The 18,528-nt window shown below is 29.3% G+C and overlaps 3 protein-coding genes across 10 annotated transcripts in view; 1 reads left to right on the plus strand and 2 right to left on the minus strand.

The window, feature by feature from the left end:
• LOC143148804 (uncharacterized) overlaps positions 1-14,969 on the minus strand; it is a 28,936-nt gene extending 13,967 nt beyond the window's left edge. For 4 of the 5 annotated variants that reach the window (XR_012992607.1, XM_076315478.1, XM_076315477.1 and 1 more), the window contains exons 1-7: positions 14,673-14,969; positions 6,938-8,918; positions 4,624-4,834; positions 4,414-4,537; positions 4,193-4,238; positions 482-572; positions 159-356 (exon numbers count right to left, since the gene is read on the minus strand). Coding sequence is in view for 4 of the 5 variants with exons in the window: in XM_076315478.1 (XP_076171593.1) it covers positions 159-356; positions 482-572; positions 4,193-4,238; positions 4,414-4,537; positions 4,624-4,834; positions 6,938-7,083 (816 nt within the window). In the remaining variant the exon portion in view is untranslated. Of the gene's footprint in view, positions 1-158; positions 357-481; positions 573-3,698; positions 4,140-4,192; positions 4,239-4,413; positions 4,538-4,623; positions 4,835-6,937; positions 8,919-14,672 lie in introns of those variants that run through there. The other variant, XM_076315479.1, reaches the window with a different exon arrangement.
• On the plus strand, positions 8,413-11,643 carry Dgt1 (KAT8 regulatory NSL complex subunit dim gamma-tubulin 1). 4 transcript variants are annotated; one of them, XM_076315480.1, is made up of 10 exons: positions 8,413-8,538; positions 8,629-8,711; positions 9,211-9,462; positions 9,539-9,723; positions 9,812-9,980; positions 10,232-10,547; positions 10,641-10,763; positions 10,839-10,979; positions 11,058-11,300; positions 11,384-11,643. In XM_076315480.1, the coding sequence occupies exons 3-10, from the start codon at positions 9,218-9,220 to the stop codon at positions 11,393-11,395; spliced, it is 1,434 nt and encodes a 477-aa protein (XP_076171595.1). In that variant the 5' UTR covers positions 8,413-8,538; positions 8,629-8,711; positions 9,211-9,217; the 3' UTR covers positions 11,396-11,643. The 4 variants fall into 4 exon arrangements, with proteins under 4 accessions (XP_076171595.1, XP_076171597.1, XP_076171596.1 ...); XM_076315482.1 differs by having other exon boundaries at positions 10,247-10,547; positions 11,384-11,642; XM_076315481.1 differs by having other exon boundaries at positions 9,542-9,723; positions 11,384-11,642.
• LOC143149424 (zinc transporter foi) lies at positions 14,842-17,812 on the minus strand. The gene is made up of 12 exons (XM_076316759.1): positions 17,792-17,812; positions 17,509-17,683; positions 17,401-17,465; positions 17,057-17,288; positions 16,808-17,001; positions 16,528-16,731; positions 16,279-16,408; positions 15,889-16,158; positions 15,630-15,806; positions 15,360-15,547; positions 15,158-15,291; positions 14,842-14,974 (listed from the first exon to the last, which is right to left on the minus strand). Exons 1-12 carry the CDS (start codon positions 17,810-17,812, stop codon positions 14,842-14,844), a joined length of 1,923 nt encoding a protein of 640 aa, XP_076172874.1.
• Positions 17,813-18,528: the final 716 nt, after the last annotated feature.

Raw genomic sequence — 18,528 nt, forward strand, 5'->3', positions numbered from 1 at the left:
TAAAATAGTATCCTCTCATAAATTCTATAAATACTTTAACTAAAATAATTTAATTTTCTAAAAATTAAATTTATAATTTAACATCTAAAAACTAAATATAAAAGTGCGTAAAGTACTTTACAATGCTCAAAATCTAATGCACAGACAAAAATACTCACAAAAGGTGAATTCGGTAAACTAGGATGATTGATGCTTGGACTTTGATTGGCGGATATGCTCATAATTTTTCTCTTTAATCTCGATGGGCATTTATCAAATATATGAAGGAATTCTGATGTAAGCTCTTGTAGAAGTTCAGAAGTTACAGTCCTGTCGACATACCAGAACCAATGCTTTCCTTCTGTACTCTGCGGTATCTATATACAAACAGTTATGGTATTGGCATTACTAAATTGATTCCTGTAACTAGAAATTTATTTAAGAAGGATTACTTTTTTCTTTTGCAATTAATTTTATAGATAATACTATTGATAATATATACCTCCCAATTGGACCATTTGCATGCAAGATGTATGCAGAAACAGGCAACTACCGTTGGCTTGTACTGCAGACACATCGTCGTCAAATGTAAACTGAAAAGAAAAAATTACTCTATAAATTGACAGAATTATAATAACGTTTGTAACCGTCGATTGCTTGACGAAATATAACCCAGGGTGTAAAAAGAACTGTACTATAAAAAAGGAAGTACAAGTTCCCTTAAACATGGGTAATATCGGGATAAAACCAGGACGAATTTTTTACGATTCGTTCAAAATTATTAATTACATTATTTCCAATTATAACATTCGTATGTAAATAAAATTTAATTCCAAAGAGTACGTTTCCAAAACAGTGATAAAGGACCTTATTCAAAATCGGCGAAATCCTCACACCTTCATGAATTTGCTTCAAATTTTACATATTCCTAGATTTATATAATCGTCATTAATTTCTTAAATTTATAGGAGGCAGGACAAGGGTGTGTGAAAGTGGTGCGCAACAAAAATTATAATAAATGCAATTTTTGAACAATTTAAAATACTACAAAATTACTGCTTTCAGATAACATACGATTTCTGTGAGTCACCATTACTTTATATGATTTACAGTGGCGAGCATATAAATGGAACATTTTACCTCCATAACTTAAATGATGTATTGTTAATAAAAAAAAAAGAAGATCAGAACAAACAATTTGAAATGAAAAGACGACGTTTCGTCAAACGGCTGAACATATGGGTATACTAGTTCATACTTGTATACATTTGTAAATCATGTAGAAAAGTTGGATATTTTTGAAAATAAAATCCGTGCCAACACACCTCGAAAAACTACACCTCGAATGGATCGTGTGATCTATTGCCTATCTGAAAAAATCGTTATAGAACAACTGTGGAGATTCATTCAGAAATTTTGGCAAAGTCTGATCTGAAAATTGGTGTATATACAGTACGTCGTCGTCTAAATGAGTTTGGGCTAATGGATAAGAGAAGAATTTGTTTCAAAATGCATTAAATCTACAATTAAATGAGATGGAGGAGCAATTATGGTTTGGGGAGTGATGATGCTAAACGGCGTTGGTCCAATACATCGCGTACACGGTATAATGGATTAGCATGTTCATGTAAATATTTTAGAAAATGTATTGTTGCCGTATGCAGCTAATGATTTAAGCACAGATTGGATCGTTTAAGCGGATAATGATCCGAAACATACTTCTTGCAAAGCAAAACAATTTCTACAAGACAACAATGTCAATGTTATGAAATTGCTGGCTCAATTGCTAGACTTAAATTCAATTGAAATGCTTTGGAATGATATCGGAAAGGTAGTTTTGATTCAAAAGCCGTCTAATTTAGACGACTTATTCGATGTCATCCATAAAACATGGAACGAAATTGATATTAATAGGTGCATATGACTAATAGAATTCATGCCATGAAGATGCGCAGAAGCAATTAAAATGAAAGGCAAGACGACAAGATATTAACTTAATTTTATATTAATACTTGTGAAATATAACAATTGCACTTCAATTGTCAAGTAAATAAAAAAATATATATCAAAATTAAGTTTTGTTTCTATTTATTTGTTCAAATATGTATTATTTATTTCTAAATGAATATTATTACTTTGCAGAAGGAAATATTTGCAAACATGTAATAGGTTTGGAAAGAGTATATAGCGTTTGACAATTAAATGTTGCACAAAATCATATTCGACATTTAGAAACAAAAAAAAATTTCAGTTAAACTTTCATAGATACTTGTACTTATTTATATGCTCGCAACTGTATATCCAGTCATTGGATTTATCAAACCTAGAAACATTCGTATTAATTGTTATAACCAAATATACTTTCAATCAATTTTTTTAAAAGTCTATCTCGATTATACCATATTTGATGCTTTTTCAAATAATAGGTATATGTAGAATGTTAAGGCATTTCTTCCTTTATTAATTACAGCGTTTATTCAGCAACGCAAATTTATGGTGGAGAAAGAAGAATAATGTTACAATCAATTATAATATGTTTTATACAGTACTTGTGAGCTTTGTTAAACAGAAAATAGTATAAATTATGGTCTGATAAATCGAAAAAATGAATATAAATCGTGTGGAATAATAGTGACCTACAAAAACCATCTATCATCTGAAGCAATGATTTTTTACTATTTTTTTAGAACAAATTTTGAATGACACTTTCATTCCCTCTTGCATAATCCCCTATAGATTTAAAATAATACTGACAACGGAAATTAATCACATAGATCTAGAAATACACAAAATTTGATGTAAATTTATGAGGGGAAGAAAAAATTTCATCGATTATGAACAAAGTCCTTTACACATGAAAAAAACAGCACATATTAATGTAATACTTTTTTCGCGATGAGCTATACACGAATTTCTAGATACATAATTTCATATTGGACAATGAATGTATAAGCGATATTTCTCTATATAATAATTGTGAGTATGAATCCTATAATACTCTACTGTATCGTAATAAATTTACCGAAGTTTGGCCCAACATAACCCTATGATAAAGTGAATAATACTACTATAGAGTTAAACTACACATAAAATATATAACAAAAACTAAAATTACTAAAAGTGTTACTAAACACTAAAATTTGATATACTTGAGAGAACGTATTGTTTTAAGTAAAAAAAAATCGTTTTACAAATTTGATACATTTTCTCGCAAAATCTTTTCTCGATAAAGAATATCTAAAAATTACAAATGATTTTATAACAGAGATAAACTAAGGCTTGATCTACACTAATTGTTCAGTCACGATTATTATCTGTTCAAATATTATTTAATTATCATTAAACGGTCTAATGCACGCCATTAAACTCCTACTATGTCTCAGATTCTTAAATAACATTTGTTATTTTTCTAATCTGGCCATGTCTCAGATTATTAAATAATATTTGAATGCATTACAACCTGACTGTGATCATATCATATTGAATCACTAATGCAAATAAATGCTAATGGTATGTCCATTTATTCTTTTTTTTTTATTAGTAAATATATTTGTACATTCACTCATCGTTTTTCTGCTTCCACATTCATTTCATTCACTCATAATTTGTTTTGTGCATCTACATCTTAATAATAAGTGTTTGCAAATATAAAAATAAAAACTGGACAATATACCGTAATTTAAGAGAAAACGATCAGTCCTTAAGAATATTTCATTTACCTTCAATTAAGCAATCCTCATCGTGAACTTAGTTTATGAAATAAACTTCGTTTCGCTTTGGCATACGTTCTCTTTAGAATCAGACATTACCGCGACTGCAACGCAACATTCCTCCCCAAAAGTTACTGTTGACATTCAAACATTCACATTAGAACTGAGAAAACCTGTGAAATCAAAGTAAACTTTTATGTATCAGTTTAAATTTTAGATCTCATCTTTATGATTTCATGAGATATCAAATAATTTTCAAAATCTTTCTAATTTATGAAAACCATTTTAGATTAAATCTATTCTTCTTGAAGCAAAATCCACATAAAACATTTCTTCATAATTTTATTTCATGTTTACTTTGCTTTCTAATATGAAAATAGGTCAGAATGTTGCGCCAGTGGCTATTGCCTGACAGTCTTAGCTTGGAAATATGCTCCAGCTGGCATCTATTTGACCAGAAGACTGCTAAGAGTAAGAGATACTAGGAAATAATGTGTAGCCACCTGTTAGATGCCATGAAGTATGAAGTCTGGGCTAAGTCCTTGCTCGCTGTAAAAAAAGTGGTAAGACTTTAATAGAATGTAATATTTTAAAGTAATAATACCTAAACTTTTGTAATTACTTGTATGTGTTTAATTTTTGAACATGATTGCATTATATCTCCCATAAATAATATTAAAAATAAATCATAATAAAAGTATTGTTAAAAGCAATATATATATACCTTTAACCAGTTGACAACATCTAACAACATGTGTGTGGGGATGATCAATGGCGACATCAAACCCCAATGTTTGTAGTAGAACATTTTCATTGAAAACCAGATCCTGGGCTTGTTCAAGGTATTGCTATAAATAAATACGTATTTAATTGTTAAATATAATCATCAATAAGTAAGTGAAAACATTATACCTGTAGACTGTTTGAATCTTACCTCAGATCTGATGTCAGGTGGGGGCTGATCTCTGTGGAGACACATATGTGCCATTTTGATAACATGTTCTAACTTGCGCGGTTGTTCTTCGACTTTTGCTGCTAAAAATAATGCTGCTGCGGCAATTGCATTCCTGTGGAAGTGTGACAGCGAGTGGAATACGTAGAACCTGTGCATGTACACTATTGCTGTGTTGATACATAATTGTGATCTATAGTCAACTAGTTAAGGAAAATGTCAAATGAATAATGTACCATCTATTGGCATATCAATACCTTTTTTATACATCAGCAACTACTCTATTATTTCAAATTTCAAAAAATTTTTATAGTATTTAAATCATTTTCATGGTCATTACTTACTAAAATTTATTTAAACTAAGAATATCTCTTTTTGTGATTGCTCTGTACCACACTAAGAGTAAAGTACTATTGCATAATAATTTTAAATAAATACAAAAGTTTTTAATTTATTGAGGATATAATACATAATATAAAAATAGTGATATGCAATCTTTTTCACTTAAATATCAACCACGTAGAAAGTGTCTAAATAATGCTTTTATAAATTTGTTACTTATTCTTACAATTATTTTTATATTACTTCTATGAATCAAGCATAACATGATATAAGTAAATATATGTAATTAATTTTCAAAAAAAATATTTTGTATGATGAAATATATATTTTATAATTATACCAATATTAGTAAAGAAAGATATCAAAGTAGTAAATTTAATTAAGACACAAAAATATTGTGTAACAATTACTTTTAAATTATTATATTAAATGGTAAGATTAGAAAATAGAGGGAACAGTAGATTATATTTAAAAAATTTTATTTAATCTGTAAATTACATTAATATAAGAAATTTGATCAATTAAATCGCATAATGTTGGCGCATACTCTTGCCTTTCATTTATTCCTTATTCATCATAAGATCTTCTCAGTTTATGTTTTCTTTTTTATACTATCAACATTTCATTGTTTAGATTATTTGTTAGCTTAATAAAAAGGAAAATATAAATTAAGACCTCAGAATAACTTACAATAGAAAGAAAATAGAATGATACAAAAGAGACCATCACACTATATATTGGCTATTGATAACGTACTTTGTCTAGTGTACAGAAATTTGCTACAAGATTTATATATATTATCATACGCAATAAGAAGAAATGAAACTACATTCCTAAATAAACTTCACTTAAAACCATAATCTCAAGATATACTTATTAATTTTCTATTCAAAATAATTTGACGAATATGATGAAGTCTCTCAACTGGTATGGTAATTAAGATATTTACACATTCAAACATGTATCTGAAACATAAAAATGTTATAGAAAGTACAAATGGTTTCTGCATTCTGTATCTTGAAAATATTTGTGAAACATTGCTAAAATAAAAATCTTGTTAAATTGTTTCAGTTAATTAGTATAGACTTTACACCTAGCTGATAAAACAATATATGTTAATATATTCTACAAAGAGGTTATATATACTTCATTATATATCAAGTTTATTAATTAAATTTTAATATCGAGTTAGTGTGTTTCTAAGTACTGTTTGTCTTAATAAAGGTTAACCTATTATTAGTGTGACAGTTTGAGTTTTTCACATATAATTTATACAGGAAAGAATGACGTTAAATTTTATATTCAATAGAAAAGAATATGAACAACGAGAATCTTGTTAGCTTGTTAGTTATGAAACGCTTTCCATACAGACCTACGATAACATATTCACTGGCAAGCTAGATTTATTCTTGATGCAATCTTAAGATGTGTGAACAAAGATAAACTGAAAATACAAGAAAAGATATACTTGCATAAGGAATATCAGCAGAAACCGTGACTTTGGTTGGTACTACTGTCAAACTTGGCTTGACAAACAATGCTGCCTTTCCATGACCCTATTCCCTGTCCTCCTTTTGGGTAACAAAACTCTGTTCAATATTCTCACTCACCCACAACATTTTATAACCAACGCGCGCGTACTGAATAGCACAGAAATTCCGAAATTCATTATGCGTTAAATACTCCAATATGGAGAATCGTAATCATGACGCGTGACCTCCTCTTTCGCACGTCACTCGTGTTTACAACATGTTACATATTTCGCGTTTATTTCAAAATCCAAATAATTAAAGGACCATTATGTAAGAAGAACACAATCGCGCAAATATACACGACCGTTCTAAACAATTTAGAAAGGTTAAAAGCATAAAATGAACGAAAAATGATTATGGGGACAGGGGGAAAGGGAGGTTGAGAAACACGCAACCGAACATGCACTCATTAAAAAGGATACACCACGAGCCGTTGTCCCATATCCTGAATGAAATTCGCTGCCTGCTGCCGGTAGCTCAGTTCCTTATCCGCGTCGATGCCGCATCTTCTGCTCGGCGTATTTATAAGCTGTTCTTTCGTAAAGTACCATTTTTCGTCAGCCGCCATTTATATGTACACACAACTCGGTACTAACGATGCCGCACTTCACGGCGGATGCGATGGCGGCGAGCACACAACGCACACAGCGACACGGTGGAACTTCACGTCACTACGCTAACCGGAAATAACTCCAAGTTCATACTTGCAGAACTTTTCACAATGAAACATAATTGCACATTAATTGATAAGAAATAAGCCTTTCTCTTTCAATCCTGTAACTCCTCCACGAATATTTACTTCTTTTCTATAAAATTATTATCATTTGTTTATTTTTGGTTAAGTAACTGCAGTTCACGTTGACATGCCATTTTAAATCCCGGAAATAGTATTTTTTCTTTGAATTACTTCGATACGCGTTCAACTTCACGGCACTGCTTTGGAATCGTGCAGGAAATGAAAAATCAACTTCAGAAATCCTTCAAAGGCTTCAACGCTTTCGTATATTTATGAAATTGTCGCAATTTACAGAGGTTCGTACGGAACTTCGTAAAACTAATACCGTGAAAATTAGTTTTGTGAATGTTTTATTCGTTTGAACATTTTACAAAACAAAATTTCTGTATAATTATAATAAATTAATAAAGTCAATTCTTCAATAGGGCATTACAGTAACGAGATTTATTTATGTATACTTTAAAATTCTTTTTATAAGGGCCGTTGCATTTTTATGTAAAGTCGGTAAATTTTTCTTTACAGCTTCCATGAAGTTATCACGTATTTAGAATTCGATCTTAGATGTATTACATGTAATTTAGAACTCGATATATAGTATGTTAGGTACACAATGTGAACAACGATGTAAAGCGTCAATTATTGCACGGAAATATCTTCCTCGTGCATCTTTCATTCATATATTATCGTGTTAAGAAACTTTGGTTTATGAATTTTTGGCAGGCCATGAGGTTGGTTATAGTAAAAAAGTTTATCCTTATTTCAATATCCATTCAAAATAACCTATTAAGTAATTTTATTGCAATGACGAAATATCAACGTTTTTAATATCTTATGGAACGATATATTGAGGATATTTAGCATGTGACGATTTTACGCACTTATAAAATTTACTTTATTTCATTCGAGCACTCTAAATACTGTTTATCGTTATGTTGCACAAAAAGTTGTAATTACATCATCACAGTCAGTGTGACGAATGCGTACTCTTTCTTCGTAATAAACATTAACCATTTTTTATCATATGCACGTTGCGTTGGTTAACAAACACGCTGTGCAACATAAAACCAACTTAGCTAACACTTTACAACCAACGTCATAACCTACCTGAACTTTTTCGGTCTACGGTAGGTATGAATCACGTAGTTTATCAATTAGAACTTTTGAGCTTTAAACTCCCGGAAGTGACGCAATCGTCGTTGAGCTAGTAGTTGTGTACGCAGCCAATGTTATCCATGTAGTAGCGTCCCGTTACTTAGTCCTACCGAAGGACCTAGTGCTGTTTATCAAGTATTTATTATTTATTCGCATAAAACCTCAAACTTACGGCACAATAGCCACTACTTTACGTTTCACTTTATAATTTTTTGTTTCTTGAAGTTTCCAGAAGAACGTTACAGTGACAAACGTGAATCGGTTGACACTGTCTTTCCTTCTCGAAAGATTTGATGTAAGAAATCACGGTAAGTTTCTAAAAAAATTATATTTCGCGGCTTTCTAAAGTCCCGCTCGTTTTGTTTTATTTCGATTTTTCACAAAAACCAATCACATATCCGCCTCATTCTTTCGAAATCCGTACATACATCAATGAAACTTCATTCAGCATCCCACATACAAAATGGCGGCGAACTACCACTTGTTACAAATGTATATTCCACGATATTTTTATTCTAAAACATAGACACAAATTAAAACGTATATAATGTTTTACATTTAATGTACTTTTTTATATATTAAATATAAAGTAATCTGTATATTATTTTGAAGTGACAAAATTAATGTAATTGTGTTGATTTCCAATGTAACTTAGCGCGCTAAATTTGAAATTGAAAATTTCGTACAATACAACCTATGCGTTAATATGTTTAAATATGACCGTCAAAAATAAGTTTATTACTAAATTTATATTTATACAATTACGAAAAATTGCTTTAATTAATATAATTTTTATTGTCTCTATAGGCAAGGTATGTTTCGTATCCCAAAAACAACAATGCCTGTGACTACTACAGCCACAAAGAAACCAAAGCAAAAGCAGGTTTGTTTATATGCTTCATATGAATGTACACAACCTTGTCTCGAAGGATATAATTATTGTGCCAAACACATTCTTGAGGATTCAACTGCACCTTTCAAGCAATGTGGTTTTGTTTATAATACTAATGGTAGAAAATGTCAAAATCCAGCACCAAAGTTAGATAGAAGAGATATTTCGTATGTACCATATTTAAATTTAATAAGTTTTTGTATTATAGCATTTTTCAGATTTTATACAGGAATTTATTTTTAGCAGATATTGCGCTGAACACACTAGAAAAGCTCAAATAGCACGTATAAAATCAACATCACGTCATTCTTTACCACAAACACCTGAAATGCTGTTACTCAATTTAAGCCATTATGTTAAGCCAACCGATTCAAGTACTGAAGACACAGAAGATGAAGAGGGAAAGGTCAAAGCATTAGATCCTTTCAGTAAGTTTAGGTTAAGTAATAAAATTGTAATTATATTAGGGGTTGTTTAATTGAAAAATTTTATTTTTTACTAAAATTTAATTTTCAGCCGAAGTTGATGCATTTAGAGTAAATGCAAGTGGATGTGATATTTTAGATTATGCAAGTTCTTCAGACAGTGATGTCGAACCAACAGTTGTAAGTGATACTTTAAGAGGAAGTTACCTTGATGATAGTGATAATGACAGTTTATACAGTGCACAAGAAGATCCCTTAAAGTAAGTATAGGATTGTGTACAATAGCTCATATTTTATACATTAAGAAAAATGTTTTTTTGTAGAATATCAGCTAGCATGCTTTGGCTTGAGCAAATCTATCTATAATTTTTATTTATAATTATACACTACCTTAATAAAAAGATAATATTCAAGACTTGAACAGTTTAGAATGACACTTCCAAAACTGTTTACTTATCTTTTGTAGTTGCTTTATGCGAAAATAAGACACTCATTTCTATTGAATCATTAGTATTAATTTTTTAAGGCATGCTGGAATTTTTACTGCTGAAGAGGTGATATACATTGCACGAGAAAAACTGATTAGGCTACAATCACTTTATATAGAGCAGTTCAGAAGATTACAATATACGCTCAAAGAAAAAAGACGAAAATATTTACATGCACTTAAAAAGGAAAAAGAAACACTGTGTAGCATACACGATCAACCAAAGGAAAATGCAAAAGAAAAAAAGATTTATGAAAAATTGAAAGCCTTAAATCGCTATCATAGACGAAGTGGGGTTGAAGCTATACTGTACAGAAAATCATTAGAACGTAGAGCACAAGTAATATATGAACATACTATGATTTCATGAATTTTAGTACCATTTGTTTTGACTACATAAAAGAAATTGATGAAAGTGATGTACTTTTTGTAGGTAACTGAAGGACCAACACAAAAAATACCTAGTGTATCAAAATGTATCTTTACAGAAGGTGGAGTGAAATGTGGGGAAAGAACTCTTCCTGCTGCAAAACATTGTCGTAAACACATTCTTAAAGTAAGATTATTTAAATATAAACAAAATTGTATATCATAAGAAATATAAATTAAAAAGATTGGACTGTATCAATAGGATCAACATCAAGTTTTATTTAAAGCTTGCGGAGCAGTACGAGCAGATATAGAATGCCATGAACCTGTACCTGTAATTTTTGATACAAGTTGTGTGTTTCATATGAATTTACCAAGTGAATGTAAATTAGAATCGATGAAGGTAAGCTTTTAAATGACTATATTGTTTTTATTGTATTAAATAAAATAGTGTAATAGTAATTCTATATATAATGATCAGTTTAAAGAATCCAAACCTGAAGCACCAGAAATATCAATAACAGATAGCCAGTCTATGGAAATTGATGTAGTAGGTGAAATTCAAGAAATTGATCCAGATGATGATATGGCTGGATTGATGAGAGAGATGAGTGATGCTGCGCATATAAAGCCAGCATTTAACGAAAGTTTAAATAGTGAAGCTAGCACAGATACTGCATTTAGTTTATCAGCACAGATGAGTGATAGAGATGACCTTGTTTCTGTATGACAAACCATCTTTCTGTGATCTCAGATAATGGAATGTTAATATTTATGGGTACATAATTACATTAATTTTATTTGTAGGAGATTGCATGACTTAATAACGATAAAACACTTAAAACGTGTAAATTGAATTGCTTTTATTTATCAAACGTCCACACAGGAGGAAACATACTTTAAATTGGAGATGCATATTGTGTGATAACAAAAAATACGTTAATGTATATTTATTGTTAAGTACAATTTCCATTGTAAATATATAACTCATCCATATTGTATCATTATTTAATTTAAAAAATAAAAGTCATTCGTGTTCTTATTTATTCTTTTATACTATTTATATCATACATTCTTTCCGTAGACTTTAAATCTTTATTTTCAGAAAAGATGCAAAAATGCATAATTGTTAACAAGTATGTTTAATGTAAAATGATTGATACAGAGGTATGATAAGAGAAGTGATTAAAACATACATTCCTTATAAAATGATGTAACTGTACATATCTTCTACCTAGGATTCTTTATTTTTTTTTTATTATTAATTCACTATAATTGTTCGTCTTGCATTCATGAAAATGTCCGAAAGTCAAGTTATTGCACTCATTTTATTTAAAAAAAAAAGTTTACAATTGTACATTATCTATGAAATAAATGATTTTACTATCGATAATACTGCAATTTACTGGGTACTAAAAGTAATTCAAGAAAACAAAATTATAACTACAAAAAAAGGCTTAAATACAAAATCTTAGAGTAACTATTCATAAAATCAATAAAATGTTATCAAACCGTTATTAAGCCCTTTTTAAAAATAAATTTTATACAATAAAATATTCCTTCAAATATAAGCAACAAATTTACTATTTGAAATATGTGTAAAAAAAAAATTAAAATTATTTAGGAGATATAATATTTAAACACATAATAATATGTGAAAACTAATTTTTATACTTAGCATTTGAATTTGTACAAACAGCGCAAATCGTTTAACTAATTACACCAGTATTAATATACCGCAATTTAAGAAAAAGTGTTTGCTTACAAGAATACAACGCTTTTTTTCAATTTTTACAATTTCTGTAAAAAAATACATCGTTATTGATCATAGTATTAATATTAACATACAAACAAAATAAGTGTCATAAGTAACTTACAATAAGTAGATGAGGTTTTACCATAATTTGGTTGCTTAAATGATACATTTTTTAAGTAACAGAGAAAGTGCATAATATACGTATTTGCAATGAACTTTCAAGTTCATTAGTGTATCCACGATAAATGCAGTGGTTCAAAACGATTGTATACAACATTGAGGAAATAAATCTTGTTTGAAGCACGTTTTTGGAAAATTGAAAATGTTTTTTCAATTCAGCTTTTTCCACAGTCATAAATAAAGTTTTTGTTAGTTTACGTAAGTACAGCTAAAAATATTTAGATTTACAGCTATAAATATTTGGATTTTACGTTTCAATCGTATATTATGGTATGACATGCAGATATGTACAGAGAATTATAAGTAATTACCAATAAAAAAAAAAAGAATTGGTAATTACTGTGGTAGTATGAGAACACTTTAAAATTTTAATATGTCCAAACATTGCGAATGGTGTACTACCTTTGTACCATCTTTGTTTATCTATATTAATATTTGAAAAAAATCATTTTGTGCACAAGTGTATTTATAATTAGGTAAAACTAATACATATTACAGCACTGTCAGTAAATATCTTATTTTATAAATGTTTTTGTTTGCATCAATAACTAAAATAAAAACTTATGTATGCACCTTTCTTGTAGGACATTAATTCAAGATTTTGTCCAAATACATAAAGAGTAATTACAATAAAATAGCTTGAAATAAATGAGCACCAAAGTTTTGAAAACCAACACTATTAAACTTAATAAAATGCAATTGTGATCAATGAATACCCTAGCTTTCTATCATTTATTATCAAACTAATAGCGTTTGTTTTTTTAATCCTTTTTATTTAAAATTTTATGATTCAACTAACATATACTTACTTCAACTTAAAATGATCTTAAAATATACAGAGCACTTTGATAATTTCAATAATATATCTGTATTGTATGCGAAACTGATTCAATTAAAAAGTATTTATCTGAAGCAGTATTTAAGTTATTGTACCAAAATAAAGAATGCAGTTATTATATTAAATATATCACAATTATACTTGGGCACTAATAGCCTAGGAACACATATATATCGTGTGAATGCCAGGCAAATGACAATTAACACGTTCAACCCGGCGTATGATTTCATATATTCCTTATTAAGCGACATGGTCCAAAAAATCGGGCAGTGGAAGTTGGTTAAAGTTGTGAACGATTGACAAATCTATTACTGAAGATTTTTTAACACTATCAAAATCTCCAAATAACAAAAGATATTTTCTGGAGAAATACTACCATTATTAGAAATTGATACAAAGAGTATTATGAGGTATTAAGTTTAGTTGAAGGAACTAAATTGACAGCAAAAAAAGCAAACATAATTGAAACTTATTATCCCCATTATATAGCATACTTTTAAAATGATACCTTTATTTTTTTATATACGTGTTTATGAAGAATAAAATAAACTTCATTTGTCCTTGTTTCTTCTTCATAATTTTCTCTTATTTAAACTCTAATTATGATTTACAATAATAATCTAACCACTTTAAACGTGTAAGTACTTAACAAATTACAGTCTGACCCACTCATGGGTCATCCATGTGAACAAAGGTTTTGACCCATCGATGGGTCATGCCAGTGTGAACGTGTTAAAGAAGAAATACAGATTTTAATTTACTCATTGTATAATTGTTAAGATGGATCGAAAATTTTGGAAATGACAACACTTTAAAGAAAGTAGCAAAATTTTACACAAAGAAATAGAACATTTTTTTAAATATGAAAAAAGTGATTGCAAATATCATGCTGATTGTAGTCTCAAGTGACAAAAATAAATGTACTACTACATTTACTACTAGAGTTTTTGTGAACGCCAGCTTGGAAAATTTTGTTACCTGATCAATTTTTCAAATTTCAATCTAATGAGTTAGAAATATGGTTTTAACTTGTCAATAAAATGCGCAGAAAAAGAAACAGTTTTTTGTTCTTTTCCTTCTAGACTTTAAACAATTAATTTAGTTGAAGAAGATTTAATTAAAGCAATGTTAAGAAAGCAGTAGTTGTTTGTATTGATTTGATACTAAAATTACTATATATTTATAATTATTTGTTTAGTATTACAATCACCAATTATTTGTAACCAACAAAGTTAAAAGAACTGCATGGCATTTTCACAAATTCATGTGATCTTAGTATGCAAAATATCAAAAACTATTTAGTAAAAATTAACTATATTTACCTATCTTCTTAATGTTCTGTCCAGTGAATTGCAAAGTATTCAAATCTTACTCTCAATCCTTGTTTTTTTATATTATTTTAAAACAATGCAATATCTCAAGTATGATTTTTAACAAGTATACTTCAAATATTGTCGTTGTATTTGAATTATCTAAAGTTCTCCAAGTTGCCTATTTCATTCGCTCTTGTGCACTGAGTACTCTTAATGTTACAAATGTTGCAAAACATTTAACACTTATTTCCTTGTAGTACCATCTTAAGCTTTCGTAACAACAATGTATGTTGTTATCAACAAGTTTTATGCTAAATGTATGAAGGAGGAAAAATAAATTGTTTATATTATAGTAAAAGTAAATTTTTCGGTAAGAATGTACAACTAAAATTTTATTGACTCAGGTCTTGACCCATAAATAGGTCTATAGGAAGTATTGCAAGCTTACCATTGTTTAAAAAAGTTGTCAGTCTTTTTAATTTTAATCACTGAACATATTCTTAAGATCGTGTTCAAAGAATGCTATAATTAACATTATACCAAGGCCACATGATAGCCCTAACGCTTGTAAAATACATTGCCATTGAGAACTACGTTCCACAGAGTGACTCGAAGATAATTCTGGAATCTAACCAAAATATATTTGTTGATCAATTGTACTTGCAAGACATTAAATCAATAAACCATATGTCTTACCATGTCCACTAATGCTATATATATAAACATTCCTGCAGCAGCTGCAAACATCCAACTACTTACAGCTGGAGTGCTACCCAATAACACACCAAATATCATACCGAATAAGCAGAGCACGGAAGATAACAGATTATAAAAGACAGCTTGTTTAGCACTCATGCCGGCTTTTAATAAAACCGCAAAATCCCCTGGTTAGTAAAACATATTTAGATCGAAATTTGAAATAATATTTAATATTTAATAAATATTTGTGTGCTAAGTATAATGTACCTATTTCATGAGGTAATTCGTGGCAAAACACTGCTATTGCTGTTGAAAAACCACCTGCAATGTTCGCTGAAAAAGCAGCACCTATAGCCATGCCGTCTGTAAAATTATGCAAACCATCACCCATTACTACCATCCAAGCAACACTTGACATAGACTCTGGTGCAGAATGAACATGACCTAAAGAAATATGAACATTACATCACTTAATAATTACGTTGAGGATGTAAATAATAAAACATAGTAAATAACTAAATTATACCATGCGAATGAGTATGGCCATGATGTTTTGTTTCATGTTCGCGTATAATAACGGTATAACTTTCTGACTTGTTTAGCGGTATATCAGCACCATCTGTATTTTTTTTAGTATTTACAACTGAATCGTCTAATCTCCAGTCTTCGTTTGACTTCTTTTCCACATCATTTGTCATAATTTTCGAAACTGAATTGCAGTTTGACGTCAAAGGCTTTTCCTCTTCAATGACAGGAGGCTTTTCATGATTATTATGTTGACGATTATGATGATTATCTGAATAGTAAATATTCTTTTTATGGCAGGTTAACTTTCTCATTAACATTGTTTCAAATTTAGAATAAAAGATATTAAACGTTTTACTAAAGTTTTGAATAAGTTAAAGCAGTATTCTACCTTGAGCATCTGTATTAATTTCACCATAACAATATGGATAAGATGAATATTTGTGTTTACAAAGTTTCTCTCCAACAACATTACTGTTTGGTCCATCTGTCTCTCTCATTACTCTAACACGTGAAGGAAGCTGAAATTACAACCATTCTCCTTTTATTTAAAAATATATTTAAATTGTACGTATATTATTTATATATTTTTGTTCATATTCATTTTTCCTTTTAAATGTTATTTAAATGTTATATTTACTTTATTACGACGTTGGCGACGTTTTCTCCACTCTGCTAACAATGTCAGAGCTTTCTCTGTAAAAAAAAATAATACCAGGCCTATCATTGCGACTACCCCCTTCCACATATTCATATTGTGTTGTTCTTTATGATCCATTACACCATTATCATTATCATTATCATCATGAATATGTTCATGATTGTGATCATATGACATCATTGCCTAAAACAGAAATATAATATTGAGTAAATTAATGTTGGGTGTTATGATCTATGATATTCTTAATATAAAATCTTACATGTGGTAATAAATGAATAAGAGCATCACCACATAGAGTTCCTACAGCAAGTGCAACTAGAAACTGTAGTAACTGATGATAGTAAACTTTACCCATGCAAGGTATAACAGCTGCACCAAGTAAACCACAGAGACTGATTATTAGGATACTAATTGTAGAATAGGCCCATACTAAACAAAATGATAGCATATTTACTACACATTGATCAAAATGTAAAGAGTCTATGTATATTATGTTACAATTCTATACCTTGAACCATATTACGTGTTACATCTTCTCCAAGATATTTATTAACTGTTACAGGTTTATAATTTTCTGGCACAAGAATGCATCCATTGTTTTCTGAACTTGATTCATCTGCTAATTGGTAAATAAGAGCTGGACATACGCGTTCAAAAAGCCATTTTGGTAATGTAGAATTATTATTAGTGTAGGGCATATCTCTTGTAACAGTATTTAACAATTCTCTACTACTTAAGCACTGAAATAGTGGGACAGTCATTTATGAAAAATATTTAATAACTCAAGAAAAAACAAATCTATTCAATTTTTCTATAATAAAATATTACTTCAATTATTATAATTGATCTTACCCGCTCCTTTTCAGTTTCATTTTCATATTCTGATAGGCCATTATTTTGCATATTTTTTGATTTATCTGTAATAAAAAATTTCTGTATATATAAACATATATACAATACATAATTTCAAGTGATTATAGCAAATATGCACAACACCATAAAAATTTGAACAAACAAGGTCATAAAGAGTTTTCTTTGTAAGTTGAAGGGCATTATAAAGGGATAAGCCTATGTCACCATTACTTTTATCAAATAGAGATATAAAATGCAGTGTCTGCAGGCACTGTAACTTGTACTTATAGTTTATAAAGATTGATCATATTATCATATTATATATGTGTAAAGTAAAATGTTTCTTTAAGAAAAAAAAATGATACTAGATACTAATCTACTGGTAGATTACATTTTGATATAGTTTCAACATCTTGTAGTTCAAATTTTGTAGTATGCAGTTATAAATAAGAGACAAAAACCATTCACCCGCATGGAGTATAATGTTATGTACAATATGATTATTTAATTAGTGATAGTTCCTTGCAATATACTAAGTAGTATCAATGTTTAGTACCAAGGTAATATCAAATTTCCTTTATTCTTTATAAAATAAATATATATTTATGTTAACTGAGTTTCTTTATTTTTATTTCACATATAAAATATATTTCCTTGATAAGATACTGTGAACATATTTTAATAGACATCCAAATAGCAGTTCAATGAAATCAATAAGTAACTTAATTGATCAATTGAACAGGAGTCTGAACCCTCAATTTAAGCTAAATTATTATTATCAAGATAATTCTCAGATTGAATCACTTCAAAATATTATCAGACTACATATACACACACACACACACGCGCGCGCGCGCGCGCGCGCGCGAGCAAATATTGATTTATATTTATTGTGATTGACAGTTGTTAATTGGTAATTAGAAATAGTAAGCAGATATCAACTATATATTAGATTTTGAAATATGTTATTGTATATTACACACGCACGCGCGCGCGCGCGCACACACACACACACACACACACAAACTACAGATAAATTTATCTCATATAAATTGTGTAATTTTATTCGTATCTCCTACACATGTAAAGTGAAATAGATATAACATAAAAACTTACCTAATGGATTTT

This window comes from Ptiloglossa arizonensis, chromosome 7, assembly GCF_051014685.1.
Source record: "Ptiloglossa arizonensis isolate GNS036 chromosome 7, iyPtiAriz1_principal, whole genome shotgun sequence".
NCBI classification, from domain to species: domain Eukaryota; kingdom Metazoa; phylum Arthropoda; class Insecta; order Hymenoptera; family Colletidae; genus Ptiloglossa; species Ptiloglossa arizonensis.